This window comes from Saimiri boliviensis, chromosome 8, assembly GCF_048565385.1.
Source record: "Saimiri boliviensis isolate mSaiBol1 chromosome 8, mSaiBol1.pri, whole genome shotgun sequence".
In the NCBI taxonomy this organism is placed as follows: Eukaryota; Metazoa; Chordata; class Mammalia; order Primates; family Cebidae; genus Saimiri; species Saimiri boliviensis.
The window spans coordinates 12829265-12845714 of record NC_133456.1 but is presented as its reverse complement, the minus strand read 5'-3'; the positions used below and the strand labels follow the sequence as shown (position 1 = coordinate 12845714).

At 47.2% G+C, this 16450-nt stretch overlaps 2 protein-coding genes and 1 pseudogene across 5 annotated transcripts in view; 1 reads left to right on the top strand and 2 right to left on the bottom strand.

Moving 5' to 3' along the window:
- Window positions 1-10523: 10523 nt before the first annotated feature.
- On the bottom strand, window positions 10524-10833 carry LOC120367212 (cytochrome c oxidase subunit 7C, mitochondrial pseudogene; annotated as a pseudogene).
- LOC104652742 (ARIH2 opposite strand lncRNA) lies at window positions 10828-12945 on the bottom strand. The gene is given in 7 exon segments (XM_074403518.1): window positions 10828-11643; window positions 11645-11707; window positions 11709-12013; window positions 12016-12355; window positions 12357-12446; window positions 12556-12757; window positions 12854-12945. Coding segments are annotated over 7 exon segments (1155 nt in total). The 3' UTR covers window positions 10828-11580.
- ARIH2 (ariadne RBR E3 ubiquitin protein ligase 2) overlaps window positions 12131-16450 on the top strand; it is a 75320-nt gene continuing 71000 nt past the window's right edge. For 3 of the 4 annotated variants that reach the window (XM_039477706.2, XM_039477705.2, XM_039477707.2), the window contains exons 1-2: window positions 12131-12303; window positions 16202-16266. The gene's annotated coding sequence lies outside the window, so the exon portion shown is untranslated. The remainder of the gene's footprint in view (window positions 12304-16201; window positions 16267-16450) is intronic. The other variant, XM_074403893.1, reaches the window with a different exon arrangement.

Here is a 16450-nt window from a genome sequence, read left to right as displayed (position 1 = left end):
ATAAAAATTAGCCGGGCGCGGTGGCTCATGCCTGTAATCCCAGCACTTTGGGAGGCCGAGGTGGGTGGATCACGAGGTCAGGAGATCGAGACCATCCTGGTCAACAAGGTGAAACCCCGTCTCTACTAAAAATACAAAAATTAGCTGGGCATGGTGGCACGTGCCTGTAATCCCAGCTATTCAGGAGGCTGAGGCAGGAGAATTGCCTGAACCCAGGAGGCGGAGGTTGCGGTGAGCCAAGATCGTGCCATTGCACTCCAGCCTGGGTAACAAGAGCAAAACTCCGTCTCAAAAAAAAAAAAATTAATCTGGCATGGTTGTGCATATCTGTGATCCCAGCTACTCCAGAGGCTGAGGTGGGAGGATCCCTTGAGCCCAGGATGTTGAGGCTGTTCTGAGTCATGATTATGCCACTGCACTTTAGCCTGGGCAACAGAGCAAGACTCCATTGCCAAAACAAAATACAAAGAAAACACATCAGCCAGGCACAGTGACTCACGCCTATAATCCCAGCACTCTGGGAGGCCAAGGTGGGCGGATCACAAGGTCAAGAGATCAAGACCATCCTGGCCAACATAGTGAAACCCTCTCTCTACTAAAATACAAAAATTAGCTGGGCATGGTGGCATGTGCCTGTAGTCCCAGCTACTCGGGAGGCTGAGGCAAGAGAATTGCCAGCAACCTCCCAGGAGGCGGAGGTTGCAGTGAGCTGAGATTGCACCACTGCACTCCAGCCCTGGCACCTGGCAACAGAGCAAGACTCTGTCTCAAAAAAAAAATACAGGCCGGGCGCGGTGGCTCAAGCTTGTAATCCCAGCACTTTGGGAGGCCGAGGCGGGTGGATCACGAGGTCAAGAGATCGAGACCATCCTGGTCAACATGGTGAAACCCTGTCTCTACTAAAAATACAAAAAATTAGCTGGGCATGGTGGCACGTGCCTGTAATCCCAGCTACTCAGGAGGCTGAGGCAGGAGAATTGCCTGAACCCAGGAGGCGGAGGTTGCGGTGAGCCGAGATCGCGCCATTGCACTCCAGCCTGGGTAACAAGAGCAAAACTCCGTCTCAAAAAAAAAAAAAAAAAACCATGTCTACCTGAATCTAAGGTTTACACAAACCAAAATTGTATGAGATTATCTAAGAAATGTATAGGCCGGGCATGGTGGCTCACGCCTATAATCCAAGCACTTTGGAGGCCAAGGTGGGCGGATCACCTGAGGTCGAGAGTTCAAGACCAGCCTGACCAACATGGTGAAACCCCATCTTTAAAAATAAAAAAAAGAAAATTTAAAAAAAGATCAGGGCAGACGCGATGCCTCATGCCTGTACCAATATTTTGGGAGGCCAAGGTGGGCAGATCACAAGATCAGGAGATGGAGACCATCCTGGCCAACATGGTGAAACCCTGTCTCTACTAAAATACAAAAAGTTAGCTGGGCATGGTGGTGCCCACCTATAGACCCAGCTACTTGAGAGGCTAAGGCAGAAGTATTGCTTGAACCCAGGAAGCGGAGGTTGCAGTGAGCATAGATTGTGCCATTGCCCTCCAGCCTGGCAACAGAGTGAGACTCCATCTCAACAAAATGAAAAAATCATCCAAGCATTAGCCAGGCATGGTGCACACACCTGTATCCCCAGCTACTCGGAAGGCTGAGGCAGGAGAATTGCTTCAACCCAGGAGGCAGAAGTTGCAGTGAGCCAAAATCGCGACATTACACTCCAGCCTAAGTGAGAAAGTGAGACTCTGTCTCAATAATAATAATAATAAACCATGAAGCTGCAATTAAAACATTATAGTATTGGACCAGGAATAGGCAAACAGACCTTCAGAACAGAATGATGAGCCCAGATAACAAACCCATGGTATAAAGGTGCTTTTCTAAGTAGTGAATAAAGAATGACCGATTCAGGCCAGGTGCAGTGGCTCATGCCTGTAATCCCAGCCCTTTAAGAGGCCAAGGAGGACAAATCATTCGAGGTCAGGAGTTCGAGACCAGCCTGGCAAGTATGGTGAAATCCCGTCTCTACTAAAACTACAAAAATTAGCCAGGTGTGGTGGCATGTGCCTGTAATCCCAGCTACTCGGGAGGCTAAGGCATGAGTGAGCCCAAGGGGCAGAGGGTGGAGTGAGCCGAGATCAAGCCACTGTACCCCCACAGCCTGGGCAACGAATGACCTGTTTAATACGTGGTGTTGGGTTAAAAAATTATCAAATTAGGCCAAGCACGCAGGCTGATGCCTGTAACTCCAGCACTTTGTGAGGCAGAAGCAGGTGGATCACCTGAGGTCAGGAGTTCGAGACCAGCATGGCCAATGTGGGGAAACCCCATCTCTACTAAAAATACGAAAATTAGTTGGGCATGGTGGTGCACGCTTGTAATCCCAGGTGCTTAGGAGGCCAAGTGGGGAGAATTGCCTCAACTCAGGAGGCAGAGGTTTCAGTGAGTCGTGATGGCACCATTGCACTCTAGTCTGGGCGACAAGAGGGGAACTTTGTCTTAAAAAAAAAAAAAAATTGGTCTGGCACAGTGGCTCACTCCTGTAATCCCAGTACTTTAGGAGGCCAAGGCGAGCAGATTCCCAGGTCAGGAGTTTAAGACCAACATGGTGAAACTAAAAATACAAAAATTAGCATGGTGGAGAGCACCTGTAATCCCAGCTACTCAGGAGGCTGAGGCAGGAGGCTCACTTGAAGCCGGGAAGCAGAGGTTGCAGTGAGCCAGATTGTGTCACTGCACTCCAGACTGGGCAAAGGTGTGAGACTCTGTCTCAAAGCAAGCAAACAAAAATTATCAAATTAGAAAAAATAGAACTAAATTCTATCTCCTACCAAACACATATTCTGGATAGATTAAAGAACACAACTTCAAAAAACAGGAATGTAAAGTATTAGCATTTTGCCTGGTGCAGTGATTCATGTCTGTCATCCCAGCATGCTGGGAAACCAAAGCGAGAGGATTGCTTGAGCCCAGAAGTTTGACAACAGCCTGGGCACATGGCAAAACCCCATCTCTATAAAAAATATAAAAATTGGCCAGGCGTGGTGGCTAATGCCTGTAATCCTAGCACTTTGGGAGGCTGAGGTGGGTGGATCACCTGAGGTCAGGAGTTCAAGACCAGCCTGGTGAAACTCCATCTTTAAAAATATATATATATATAAATTAAAAAAAAAATTAGCTGGGTGAGGTGACTCACACTTGTAGTCCCAGCTACTCGGGACTGAGGCAGAATTGCTTTGTTTTTTTGTTTTTTGTTTTTTGTTTTTTAAGAAGGAGTCTCACTCTCTCTGTCCCCTATGCTGGAGTGCAGTGGCAGGATATTCGCTCACTGCAGCCTCTACCTACTGGGTTCAAGTGATTCTACTGTCTCAGCCCCCCAAGTAGCCAGGACTACAAGCACGTGCCACTACACCCAGCTAATTTTTGTACTTTTTGGTATAGATCGGGTTTCATCATGTTGGCCAGGCTGGTCTTGAACTCCTGACTTCATGTGATCTTTCCGCCTTAGCCTCTCAAAGTGCTGGGATTACAGGCATGAGCCACTGCGCCTGGCTGAGGCAGTATTGCTTTAATCCAGTAGGCGGAGGTTGCAGTGAGCCAAGATAGAACCATCGCACTCCAGCCTAGGTGGCAGAGGAAGATCCTGCCTCAGAAAAAAATTAAATCATTAAAAAAAAATTAGCATTTTGTACATGCCCTCCATGGTCCTTTCAATGAGTTTATTTACACATTTATATCTACACACCCACACACACACAAACCATTTTCATTGATTAAAAAGGTTGTATTGGAAATACCAGTTCGCTTTTTTCACTCAGTAGAGGCTGCAATTATTCTCCTAATTTCACAAATGAGCAAATTAAGTCACAGAGAGGTAAGTTTCCCTGCTGGAGGTCACATGGATAGGAAGATGTGGAGTTGGAATTCTCTTTAAAGTATTATTTTAATTTTTTTTTTGAGAAAAGGTCTTGCTCTGTCACCTAGGCTGGAGTGCAGTGGCGCAATTTTGGGTCACCACAACCTCCACTTCCTGCGCCGAAGCCATTCCCCCATCTCAGCCTCCCTAGTAGCTGGGACTACGGGTGCACACCACTGTGCCTGGTTAATTTTTTTTTTTTTTTTTTTTTTTTTGAGATGGCGTTTCGCTCTTGTTGCCCAGGTTGGAGTGCAGTGGCGTGATCTCAACTCACTGCAACCTCCGCCTCCTGGGCTCAAATGATTCTCCTGCCTCAGCCACCCGAGTAGCTGGGACTGCAAGTACCCACCACCACGTCATCTAATTTTTTACTTTTAGTAGAGATGAGGTTTTGCCATGTTGGCCAGGTTTGTCTCAAATGCTTGACTTCTGGTGATCCACCTGCCTTGGCATCCCAAAGTGCTGGGATTACAGGCGTGATCCCAGCCAAGGTTAATTTTTGTATTTTTTTGTAGAGATGGAGTTTCCCTATGTTGCCAAAGCTAGTTTTTAACTCCTGAGCTCAAGTGATCCTCTTGTCTTGGCCCCCCAAAGTGCTGGGATTATAGGAGTGACCCACTCTGCACAGCCTCAATTTTAATTCATTCATTCATTATTATTGTTATTATTATTATTATTATTTTTTTTTTTTTGAGACGGAGTTTCGCTCTTGTTACCCAGGCTGGAGTGCAATGGCGCGATCTCAGCTCACCGCAACCTCCGCCTCCTGGGCTCAGGCAATTCTCCTGCCTCAGCCTCCTGTGTAGCTGGGATTACAGGCACACGCCACCATGCCCAGCTAATTTTTTGCACCTTTAGTAGAGACGGGGTTTCACCATGTTGACCAGGATGGTCTCGATCTCTTGACTTCGTGATCCACCCGCCTCGGCCTCCCAAAGTGCTGGGATTACAGGCTTGAGCCACCGCGCCCGGCTATTATTATTATTATTAAGACAGGGTTTCACCATGTTGGTCAGGCTGGTCTTGAACTCTCGACCTCAGGTGATCCACCGGCCTTGGCCTCCAAAGTGCTTGGATTACAGGCGTGAGCCACCACGCCCGGCCAATTAATTATTTTTGATACGTGATCTCCCTGTGTTGCCCGGGGTAGTCTTGAACTCCTGGCTTCAAGCAATCCTCCCACCTCAGCCTCCTAAAGGACTGGGATTACAGGCATGAGCCACTGTACCTGGTCAAGGGATTCTAACTCTAGCTCCCCAGCTCTAGACTATCCTTTGTTGGTCTGTAACAGGTGTCCCCAAACTTTTTACACAGGGGGCCAGTTCACTGTCCCTCAGACCGCTGAAGGGCCGCCACATGCTGTGCTCCTTTCACTGACCACCAATGAAAGAGGTGCCCCTTCCTGAAGTGCGGCGGGGGGCCAGATAAATGGCCTCAGGGGGCCGCATGCAGCCCTCGGGCTGTAGTTTGGGGACGCCTGGTCTATAAGACCAAAGTCTGTTATAGAAAGCTTTAGAGGATGTTGAAAATAAAAATGACATGTTTCATGCTTTAAAAAGATTTTTCTAGACAATGTAGAGAGCAGATGAAGTAGAACAAGAGTGGCAATACTGCTGCCTCTTAAAAAAAAGGAAAAAATCTCACCTTCTATCTTGAAAAAAATAAATATATTTTCTTTAAAGAAAAAGAATAGTCTGGGTACAGTGGCTCATGCCTGTAATCCCGGCACTTTGAGAGGCTGAAGCAGGCAGATCACAAGGTCAGGAGATCGAGACCATCCTGCCCAACATGGTGAAATCCCATCTCAAAAAAAGAAAGAAAGAAAGAAACAGAAAAAGAATAAAAATAAAAATAAAATGTACTGGGCCAGGTGAGGTGACTCATGCCTGTAATCCCAGCACTTTGGGAATTTGAGGTAGGCAAATCACCTGAGGTCAGGAGTTTGAGACCAGCCTGGCCCACATAGTGAATCCCTGTCTCTACTAAGTTAACCAGGCATGGTGGTACATGCCTATAGTCCCAGCTACTTAGGAGACTGAGGCAGCAGATTTGCCTGAACCCAGGAGGTGGAGGTTGCAGTGAGCCGAGATCCACCATTGCACTCCAGCCTGGCCAACAAGAGCGGAACTTCATCTCAAAAAATATAAATAAATAAATGGGCCGGGTGTGGTGGCTCATACCTGTAATCCCAGCACTTTGGGAGGCCGAGGCGGGAAATCATGAGGTCAGGAGATCGAGATCATCCTGGCCATGGTAAAACCCTGTCTCTACTAAGGTACAAAAAATTAGCCAAGCATGGTGGCACGCATCTTTAGTCAGAGCTACTCAGGAGGCTGAGGCAGGGGAATTGCTTGAATCTGGGCGACAGAGGTTGCAGTGAGCTGAGATCGTGCCACTGCACTCCAGCCTGGTGAAAGAGCAAGACTCTGTCTCAAAATAAATAAATACATAAAAATAAAATGTAATGCATTCCAACATGGGTGACAGAGTGAGATCTTGTCTCTACAAAAATAAAAACTAATTTAAAGCAGGGAGACTAGTTAATAAGGAACTACTGCTCACATCCAATGACACATTGAAGGTGGCTTGGACTAGAGCTACAGGTAGTGGCAAGTGCTAAAGTCAGGACATATCTTGGAGGTATAGTACATGGGAATTGCTTGTGGACTAGATTTGGAAGAGGAAAAATCATGGAAAACTTGTGATTTGTTTTTTCTTTCTTTCTTTCTTTCTTTTTTTTTTTTTTGAGATGGAGTCTTGCTCTGTCACCCAGGCTGGAGTGCAGTGGTACAATCTTGGCTCACTGCAACCTCCTGGGTTCAAGCAATTCTCCTGCCTCAGCCTCCCGAGTAGCTAGGATTACAGGCGCCCACCACCACACCCGGTTAAGTTTTGTATTTTTAGTAGAGATGGGGTTTTGCTATCTTGGCCAGGCTGGTCTTGAACTCCTGACCTCAGGTGATCTGCCTCCCTCAGCCTCCCAAAGTGCTGGGATTACAGATGTGAGCTACCATGCCTGGCCAAACTTGTGAATTTTTTTGCCTGAGTAAATGGTGAGAGATAGTGGTATTAATGAGCTGGGAAATACTGAGGGAGTGGCAAGTTTGGAGGTAAATTTGAGAATTTTGTTTAAGACCTGTTAAATCTGAGTGCCAATGACATCCAAATGGATTGAATGGGCAACTTAATATACTGAGTGTGAAGTTTAGGAAATTTGATAGGATTACAAATGAAAACCTGGAAGTCATCAGGGTATGGGAGGTCCTAAGGCAAAGAGGTTGAATGAGATCACTGGGGAAGGAGCATAGATGAAGAGAGGCTGAGGATTGAGTCTACCAACTCTCCTATGCAGCACTCCAAGTCAGGGTGGTAATTTTTATTTTTTTATTTTTGATGCATTTCCATCCAATGCACTCACAGTGGTAATTTCATACTGAACTATTCCACTAATTTTTGCATCTCCTATTAGAACAAAGCTCCTTGCCACAGGTATTGTGGTCCTCTTTACTCACTATATCTAACAACTTGGTGCCTGGCCTTTATCTAGTCTGAAAGAACAAGATGTGATTTGGCAGTATCCATTACAATGTAAAATGAGCACAGGAGTTGACTAAGCAACTCCTTTATTTCCATTTCTAGAAATAAAATCCAAAACATGTTTACAACTATGCAGAAAGAACTTCAGGCTGTGCCTAACACCTATAATCCCACCACTTTGGGAAGCCAAGGCAGAAGAATTGCTTGAGCCCAGCAGTTTGAGACCAGCCTAGGCAATATAGTGGGACCCTACATGTTTTTTTTTTTTTTTTTTTTTTTTTTTTTGAGACGGAGTTTCGTTCTTCTTACCCAGGCTGGGGTGCAATGGCGCGATCTCGGCTCACCACAACCTCCGCCTCCTGGGTTCAGGCAATTCTCCTGCCTCAGCCTCCTGAGTAGCTGGGATTACAGGCACGCGCCACCATGCCCAGCTAATTTTTTGTATTTTTGGAAGAGACGGGGTTTCACCATGTTGACCAGGATGGTCTCAATCTCTTGACCTCGTGATCCACCCGCCTCAGCCTCCCAAAGTGCTGGGATTACAGGCTTGAGCCACCGCGCCCGGCTTATTTTTAAAAATTTTCCAGGTGTGGTGGTGCATGCCTGTAGTAGTCCCAGCTACTTGGGAGACTGAGGCAGGAGAATCACTTGAGCCCAGGAGATTGAGGCTGCAGTGATTGTACCAATGCACTCCAGTCTGGGTGACAGAGCCAGACTCGATCTCGAAAAAAAAAAAAAAAAAAAAAAAGAAAGAAAAGAAAAGAAAAAAGAGGGTTAGCCGGGTGCGGTGGCTCAAGCCTGTAATCCCAGCACTTCGGGAGTCCGAGGTGGGTGGATCATGAGGTCGATAGATCGAGACCATCCTGGTCAACATGGTGAAACCCCGTCTCTACTAAAAGTGCAAAAAATTAGCTGGGCATGGTGGCACGTGCCTGTAATCCCAGCTACTCAGGAAGCTGAGCCAGGAGAATTGCCTGAGCCCAGGAGGAGTAGGTTGCGGTGAGCCGAGATTGTGCCATTGCACTCCAGCCTGGGTAACGAGTGAAACTCTGTCTCAAAAAAAAAAAAAAAAAAGAAAAGAAAAAAGAGGGTTGGGTGCGGTGGCTCACCCCTGTAATCCTAACACTTTAGCAGGCTGAGCTGGGTGGCTCACCTGGGGTCGGGAGTTCAAGACCAGCCTGACCAACATGGAGAAACCATGGAGAAATACAAAAATTAGCTGGACATGGCGATGCCTGCCTGTCATCTTGTCATCTCAGCTATTAGGGAGGCTGAGGCATGAGAATTGCTTGAATCCAGGAGGTTACAGTGAGTTGAGATCACGCCACTGCACTCCAGCCTGAGCAATAGGGCAAGACTCTGTTTCAAAAAAACTTTTGCCCTTGGAACCCAGGCACCATGTTACCAGGAAGCAAAGGCCACATGGAGAGATCATGCATGTGTATTTTCTGGCTGATAGCCCCAGCTAGGCCTCCAGCTGACATCAACTGCCAGAAGTATGAGTAAACAACTCTGCTTATGATTCCACTACCCAGCCTTTGAATCTTCTAGCTGAGGCCCCTACCTGTGGAGCTTAGATAAACCATTCCTACTGTGGCCTGTCTGGATTCCTGTTCCAAAGAAACCACGAAAGACTGTATATTTGACATGCATTCACATTTTATTTTATTTTTTATTTTTTGAGACGGAGTTACTCTGTCGCCCAGGCTGGAGTGCAGTGGCACGATCTCGGTTCACTGCAACCTCTGCCTCCCAGGTTGATGCGATTCTTCCTGCCTTAGCCTCCTGAGTAGCTGGAACTACAAGTGTACACCACCATGCCCGGCTAATTTTTGTATATTTTAGTAGAGACAGAGTTTTGCCATGTTGGTCAGGCTAGTCTGGAACTCCTGATCTCAGGTGATCCGACTGCCTTGGTATCCCAAAGTGCTAGGATTACAGGCGTGAGCCACTGTGCCCAGCCCCTATCCTATTTTTATCACTTGAGTATATCACAAATACCTTTCCTTATCAATAGATGCCTTAGTACAGCGTTTTGTTTTTTTTTTAATTTTTCGAAGACAGGTTTTGGCACTGTCCCCCAGCCTGGAGTGCAGTGGCCCAATCTCTTGCTCATTGCAGCCTCCACCTCCTGGGTCTAAAGTGATCCTCCCATCTCAGCCTCTAGAGTAGCTGGAGCTACAGGCACATCTAGCTAACTTGTATTTTTTGTAGAGACAGGGTTTCACCATGTTGCCCAGGCTGGTCTCGAACTCCTAGGCTCAAGTGATCCACCTGCCTCAGCCTCCCAAAGTGCTGGGATTACAGGCGTGAGCCACTATGTCCAGCCAAAACATTTTTTTCATTCATTGCATAAGTTTATTTACACACATATCTAGTATGCCATATGAGTTCGAGTTTGATCCATTTTTCAGAGACTGCACCTCTTAAAATGCTCTTCATGGCTGGGCGCCATGGCTCACGCCTGTAATCCCAGCACTTTGGGAGGCTGAGGTGGGTGGCTCACAAGGTCAGGAGATTGAGACCAGCCTGACCAACATGGTGAAATCCTGTCTCTACTAAAAATACAAAAATTAGCTGGGCGCGGTGGCTCAAGCCTGTAATCCCAGCACTTTGGGAGGCCGAGGCGGGTGGATCACGAGGTCAAGAGACCGAGACCATCCTGGTCAACATGGTGAAACCCCGTCTCTACTAAAAAAAATACAAAAAATTAGCTGGGCATGGCGGCGCGTGCCTGTAATCCCAGCTACACAGGAGGCTGAGGCAGGAGAATTGCTTGAGCCCAGGAGGCGGAGGTTGCGGTGAGCCGAGATCGCGCCATTGCACTCCAGCCTGGGTAATAAGAGCGAAACTCCGTCTAAAAAAAAAAAAAAAAAATACAAAAATTAGCTGGATGTAGTGGCATATGCCTGTAATCCTAGCTACTCAGGAGGCTGAGGCAAGAGAATCACTTGAACCTGAGAAGCAGAGGTTGTGGTGAGCCAAGATTGAGCCACTGCATTCCAGCCTGGGTGACACAGCAAGAAAAAAAAAAAAAAAAAAAAGCTCTTCATATCTGTTAAATGGAGAACTGAAACATCCTTATTTTTAAAGCAGTTGATGTCTTACTATAAAGAAATGTGCAGCAAATCCAGATCCAAAGTACAAACACATCATGGCTAGTAACCGCCTCTTGTTTTCCACTGTAAGTGGCACATTCTTCCCAGGGTCCTCCTCATAGTGGCAACGATGTACCACAGAGGTTGTGAACCTCTGGATGCTCTCGCTCAACATAGCGCTGCTGGAAGCTCTGCGAAAGGCGCAGAGACTGAGGACGGAAGAAATGGCTGCATCTCACCAAGAGCTTTTTTTCATGACCCATCAAAACATTTTTTTTTTTTTTTTTTTTTGTAGGCATGGAATCTCACTATGTTGCCCAGGCTGGCCTCCACTCCTGGGCTCAAGCGATCCTCTCACCTTGGCTTCCCAAAGTGCTGGGATCAGAAGCGTGAGCCACCATGCTCCACCAACCAGTATGATTTATTTTGTTGGCAAAGTAAAAGAAAGTTTATTAGAGAAGTAAAGAAACAAAGAAATTGCTACTCCGTAGGCAGAGCAGCCCACTCTTTTTTTTTATGGGGAAGGAGGATAAAATTTTTAATGGCTTTCTATGATTTTTAATGGCTTTCTACATTGTATAGCTTGTTATTGTTGTTTTGAAATAAGGTCTCTTTGTGTCACCGAGGCTGGACTGCAGTGGCACCATCTCCGTGCACTACAGCCTCGTCCTCCCCGGCTCAAGTGATTCTATCACTTCAGCCTCCTGAGTAGGTGGGAACACAGGCGTGTGCCACTTCACCCAGCTAATTTTTAAATTTTTTGTAAAGAAGAGGGAGGTCTCACTTTATCAAACTCTTGGGCCCAAGCGATCCTCCCATCTTGGCCTCTCAAAGTGCTGGGATTACAGGCATGAGCCACAGCGACTGGCCAGCATAGGTGTCTTGAATGTGTATATAAGGGACTTGAGTATGGTTGGAAATAATTTGATTTGTTGCCTGTGGAATTGCACACTCCGGAGCCTCCCTAACAACAGCGGCTTCTCATGGGCATTTCCACTGTGGTGCAGCAACAATCTGAGTGAGCGTCCATCTCTAGCCACACCATTTGACAACCGGCCCCAGAAGGTAACTGGAAGTCATCATGACAATTCCTACAACTGTAAAAAGAAACTGCAAGCAAGGCAGTTAAGATGCAATTTTGCACGGTGAGCGTTAAGTAGGAGAACTGGGCGGCAAACGAGGCCGCGGCGGGGGAAGCGAAAGCCTGGTGTGGCTGCGGCTCTGGGGCCACCCAGAGACCGCCTCTCGGTGCAGGCCCCAGCTCTCCTCTGACCAGATAGCGGCTGGGAAACAATGGTCCTCCATCCACTCCACCGACGCCAGATGTCCTCTCCGTGCCCGATCCCGGAGTACGAACAGTGATATGAGAAGTCGGTAAGAAACGCGCTGGTTAACATCATCTCGGCGGGAAACGCTAGTGTGCTAATGGTGACTCCCCACGCGGTCGGAGCCCGCCGTACCCTGTCAAACTCTGGGTCAGAGCGCCAAGTTGCAAGGAGGCGGCGCTAAAGGGGCTCTGTAGCCAGGAGCCTGCTGCGACCCAAGAGACCGTGGGTCGACCCCAGTCCGGAAGTGACGCAACGGCGCCAAGCACTTCCGGAGCTGCGGAGACCGCTCCTGTGGAGGAAGCAGCGCGGGTTTGACCGGCGTCGGCCTGCTGTCTCTGCCGCCGCTGTGCCCCAATCCTATCCCTCTGGTCCGGCCTGACCCGGTCTGGCTCGCCCGGGCTCAGCGGCCGCGGGGCCGCAGCTCCTGGTAAGTGCGCGGCGCACGTCGCGGCCTTGTTTACCTTGGCGGGCCGGTAACGGGGGGGGCCTCTCCGCGCGCCTCCCCGGCCGGGCCCGGACTCCGCCTTCGCCGTTGCCTGGGAGGCCCGGGCGCCCCCAGCCGCCGGTACACTATCCAAGCGTTCCCCGCCGTCAGCGGAGTGACGGCCGGGCGCCCAGCGTCTCTCCGCCTTTTTTTAGTCTCGCCGCCTTTTTAGCTCGCGGAGAAGTCGGAGGCCACCGCCTCTGACCAACCGGTGCCGGCACATATGGGCCTTCCCTGCCTGGCGCGGCGAGGAAGCGCGCGGCCTCGGGGCTCCCCACTCGAGTCGTCTTCGGTAGCTCTCGCAGCGCTGCCCGCGCGGTTTAACGCCCGGCTGTGGAGGGTATCCTCAGCGCGTGGGCTCCGAGTCCGCTCGGATATTCCGGAGACCACGACGCCACTGGGGACATGCGGCCCCGGAGCTGGGCAGCCCCCTTGCCCGACGCTGCTTGGGCAGCCCGTTCTCGGATGACTTTGCCTTAGTGCTGTTTATTGCCGGGGCCCATAGAACTTTCTGTCATAGCGGACATGTTCTATACTTTTGCTGTTCTGTATGGTAGCTACTAGCCACACGTGGCCATCAAGCATTTGACCTATAGGCTAGTGCACCTGGGAAACGAAAATTTAAATTTTTCTTAATTTTTAAGTGTAATTAAATTTAAATAACTGCATGTGGCTAGTGGTCACCGTGTTAGACAAGACAGTTGCAGAGTGTAGTATTTTGGAACGAAATTGCTAATTTCTAGTTTTGTGCCAAGTTTTTCTTCAGAGGTTTAGTTAGTAAATGATCATAAAGCACTAATGATCATATCTGGAGTGAACGTCATCAGACTCACTAAAACTTCTGTACTCTGTTCGTGGTCTGCAGTGGTGAACGAGCCCTGGGTGGCTGTAAGGTCCTCTGAACATGGGTGACTTTGGCTCTGGAGGAAATTTTTTTTTTTTTTTTTTGGTGGGCGGGACAGTGGCTGTCACCAGGCTGGAGTGCAGTGGCGGCGATCAGAGCTAAGAGCAGTCTTGCCCTTCTGGGCTCAAACGGTCCTCCTGCTTCAGCCTCCCAAGTATGTGAGACCACAGGCACGCACCACCATACCTGGCTAATTTTAAAAATATTTTGTAGATACAGGGTCTTTTTTTTTTTTTGAGACGGAGTTTTGCTCTTGAAACCCAGGCTGGAGTGCAGTGGCGCGATCTCGGCTCACCGCAGTCTCCGTCTCCTGGGTTCAAGCAATTCTCCTACCTCAGCCTCCTGAGTAGCTGGGACTACAGGTGTGAGCCACCATGCCCAGCTAATTTTTGTATTTTAGTAGAGACGGGGTTTTACCACGTTGACCAGGATGGTCTCGATCTCTTGACCTCGTGATCCACTCACCTGGGCCTCCCAAAGTGCTGGGATTATAGGCGTGAGCCACTGCCCCCCGGCCGATACAGGATCTTAATAGGTTGCCTAGGTTGGTATTGAAGTGCTGGGCTCAAGGGGTCCTCCCACTTTGACCTCCTAAAGTGCTGGGATTACAGGTGTGAGCCACTGTGCCTGACCTTTAAAAAATTTTTTTAGAGACAGGGCCTCACTCTGTCACCCAGGCTGGAGTGCAGTGGTGTGATCATGGCTCACTGCAATCTCTCGGACTCAAGTAATCCTTCTCTTTCAACTTCTTGAGCAACTAGGACTACAGGGGTGTGCCACCGTGCCCCACTAATTTTTAAGATTCTGTTTTTGCAGAGACGGCATTTGGCAGTGTTGCCCAGGTTGGTCTTGAACTCCAAAAACAATTTCTATTAATGACATTTCTTCCTGGGATGTAGGGATAATATTTAAGTCTCAAAGGAAATAAAAATGTTACTGTCAGTTATGTTACTAAAGAAATAGATACTGCCCCCTTGGAACAAGGTCAGTATTTTTTCAAGTAGAATTTGGATATTTAACTTTGAGATGATTAAAAATTAAATTTTCGTTTAAATCTGTGCCTAGAACACTTAGTATGAAATGGAGTTCTCTTTTTTTTTTTTTTTTGGAGGAGCTTGGAGTTTTCCCCACCTAAATATTTGGTTGGTGAGCAGCTGTGGGCAATTTCTTTTCTCTTCCTTTCTTTTCTTTTCTCTTCTTTTCTTTTTTTGAGATGGAATCTCACTCTATTGCCCAGGCTAGAGTGCAGTGGTGCAATCTTGATTCACTGCAGCCTCCATCTCCCAGATTCAAGCAATTCTCCTGCTTCAGCCTCCCAAATAGCTGGGATTACATCTGCAGCCACCATGCCCAGCTAATTTTTGTCTTTTATAGCGGTGAGTTTTCACCATGTTGCTCAGGCTGGTCTTGAACTCTTACGCTCAGGCCATCTACCCACGTTGGCCTCCCAAAGTGCTGGAATTACTTGTGTCAGCCACCACACCTGGCCCTGGGACTTTTTTTTTTTTTTTTTTTTTTTTTGGAGACAGGGTCTCTCTGTCACCTAGACTGGATTGCAGTGGCTCAATCTTGGCTCACTGCAGCCTCAACCTCCTGGGCCCAAGAGGTCCTTTCACCTTAGCCCCCTAAGTTGCTGGGACTACAGGCATGTACCACCATGACATTTATGAGTAAAGTGACATAAATGAGCCATGACAGCATGAGTAAAGTGAGATCTGAAATATTAGTAGTATTCTGTGTTAGATTACCACAGTTGAGTTGACTTTATAGTAAAAGTTCAATTTTAAATCAGTTACAGTTTGCTTTGTCAACGTGTACATAACATTTAGGATTGAAATTGTGGTAGCTACTGTCGAGAATCTGAAGGATAGAAGTATTATAGTAAAGAAGTAGGCTTTCAGCTGGGTGAGGTGGAGGTTACAGTGAGCTGAGATTGCAATGCTGCTCTCCATCCTGGGCGACAGAGGGAGACCCTGTTTCAAAAAAAAAAAAAAAAAAAAAAAAAGTAGTTTTCAAACTGAGAGAGAGGAGAGAGAGAATTGAGCATTAGTTTCTATTACTAGTATCCCAGGTTAAATTATTGCTACCTGTTTACTTTGAATACTTTTTTTTTTTTCTTGCCTTGAGACAGAGTTTTGCTCTTGTTGCTCAGACTAGAGTGCAGTGGCATGATCTCACCTCACCACAATCTCTGTCTCCTGGGTTCAAGCTATTCTCCTGCCTCAGCCTCCCAAATACCTGGGATTACAGGCATGAGCCACCATGCCTGGCTAATTTTATATTTTTAGTAGAGATGGGGATCTCTGTGTTGGTCAGGCTGATCTCAAACTCCTGACCTCAGGTGATCCACCCGCCTCAGCCTCCCAAAGTGTTCTGGGATTACAGGTGAGCCACTGCGCCTGGCTACTTTCTTTCTTTCTCTCTCTGTCTTTTTTTTTTTGAGATGAAGTCTCTTGTTACCCAGGCTGGAATGCAGTGACACAATCTCAGCGCACTGTAGCCTCTGTTGCCCCAGTTCAAGCGATTTTCCTGCCTCAGCCTCCTGAGTAGCTGGGATTACAGGTGCCCGCCACCATGCCCAGCTGATTTTTGTGTTTTTAGTAGAGATGGTGTTTCGCCATATTGGTCAGGCTGGTATCGAACTCCTGATGGGTGATCTGCCTGCCTCAGCCTCCCAAAGTGCTAGGATTACAGGTGTGAGCCACTACACCCAGTGGAATACTTTTTTTTTTTTTTTAGAAGCTCATGTAACTCTTGTTAGTATAATTATGATATGGATTTTTGTTGGCACTTAAAAGAAGTTCTTAACTTAATAGTTGTTCTGTTCCTTGGTACTTGTTCTTTAAAATACCTTAGCTTTAAACAACAAAAATAAAAAACTTGCAAAATTGGTATACCAGTTTTAAAAATATACATGTAATTCTCTTTTCATTTTAGATGGAAATCATATTACATAGACTATTTGGGTGACATATGCCTGAGAAATCTCCCAAGAATTACAGGTATTTCTAACTTAAAGATTAACTTTTTCTCCAAAGAAAAAACACCATAGTTAAGTTTAGTTGTGACTATGTGGCTCTACCATACAAAAGAGTTTGTTAAAAGTCAGACTGCAAACATCATTTAATAGGTTTTTTTTTTTTTTAAGAAATCGGAGCATTTATATTTAACATACCAACTTAAATA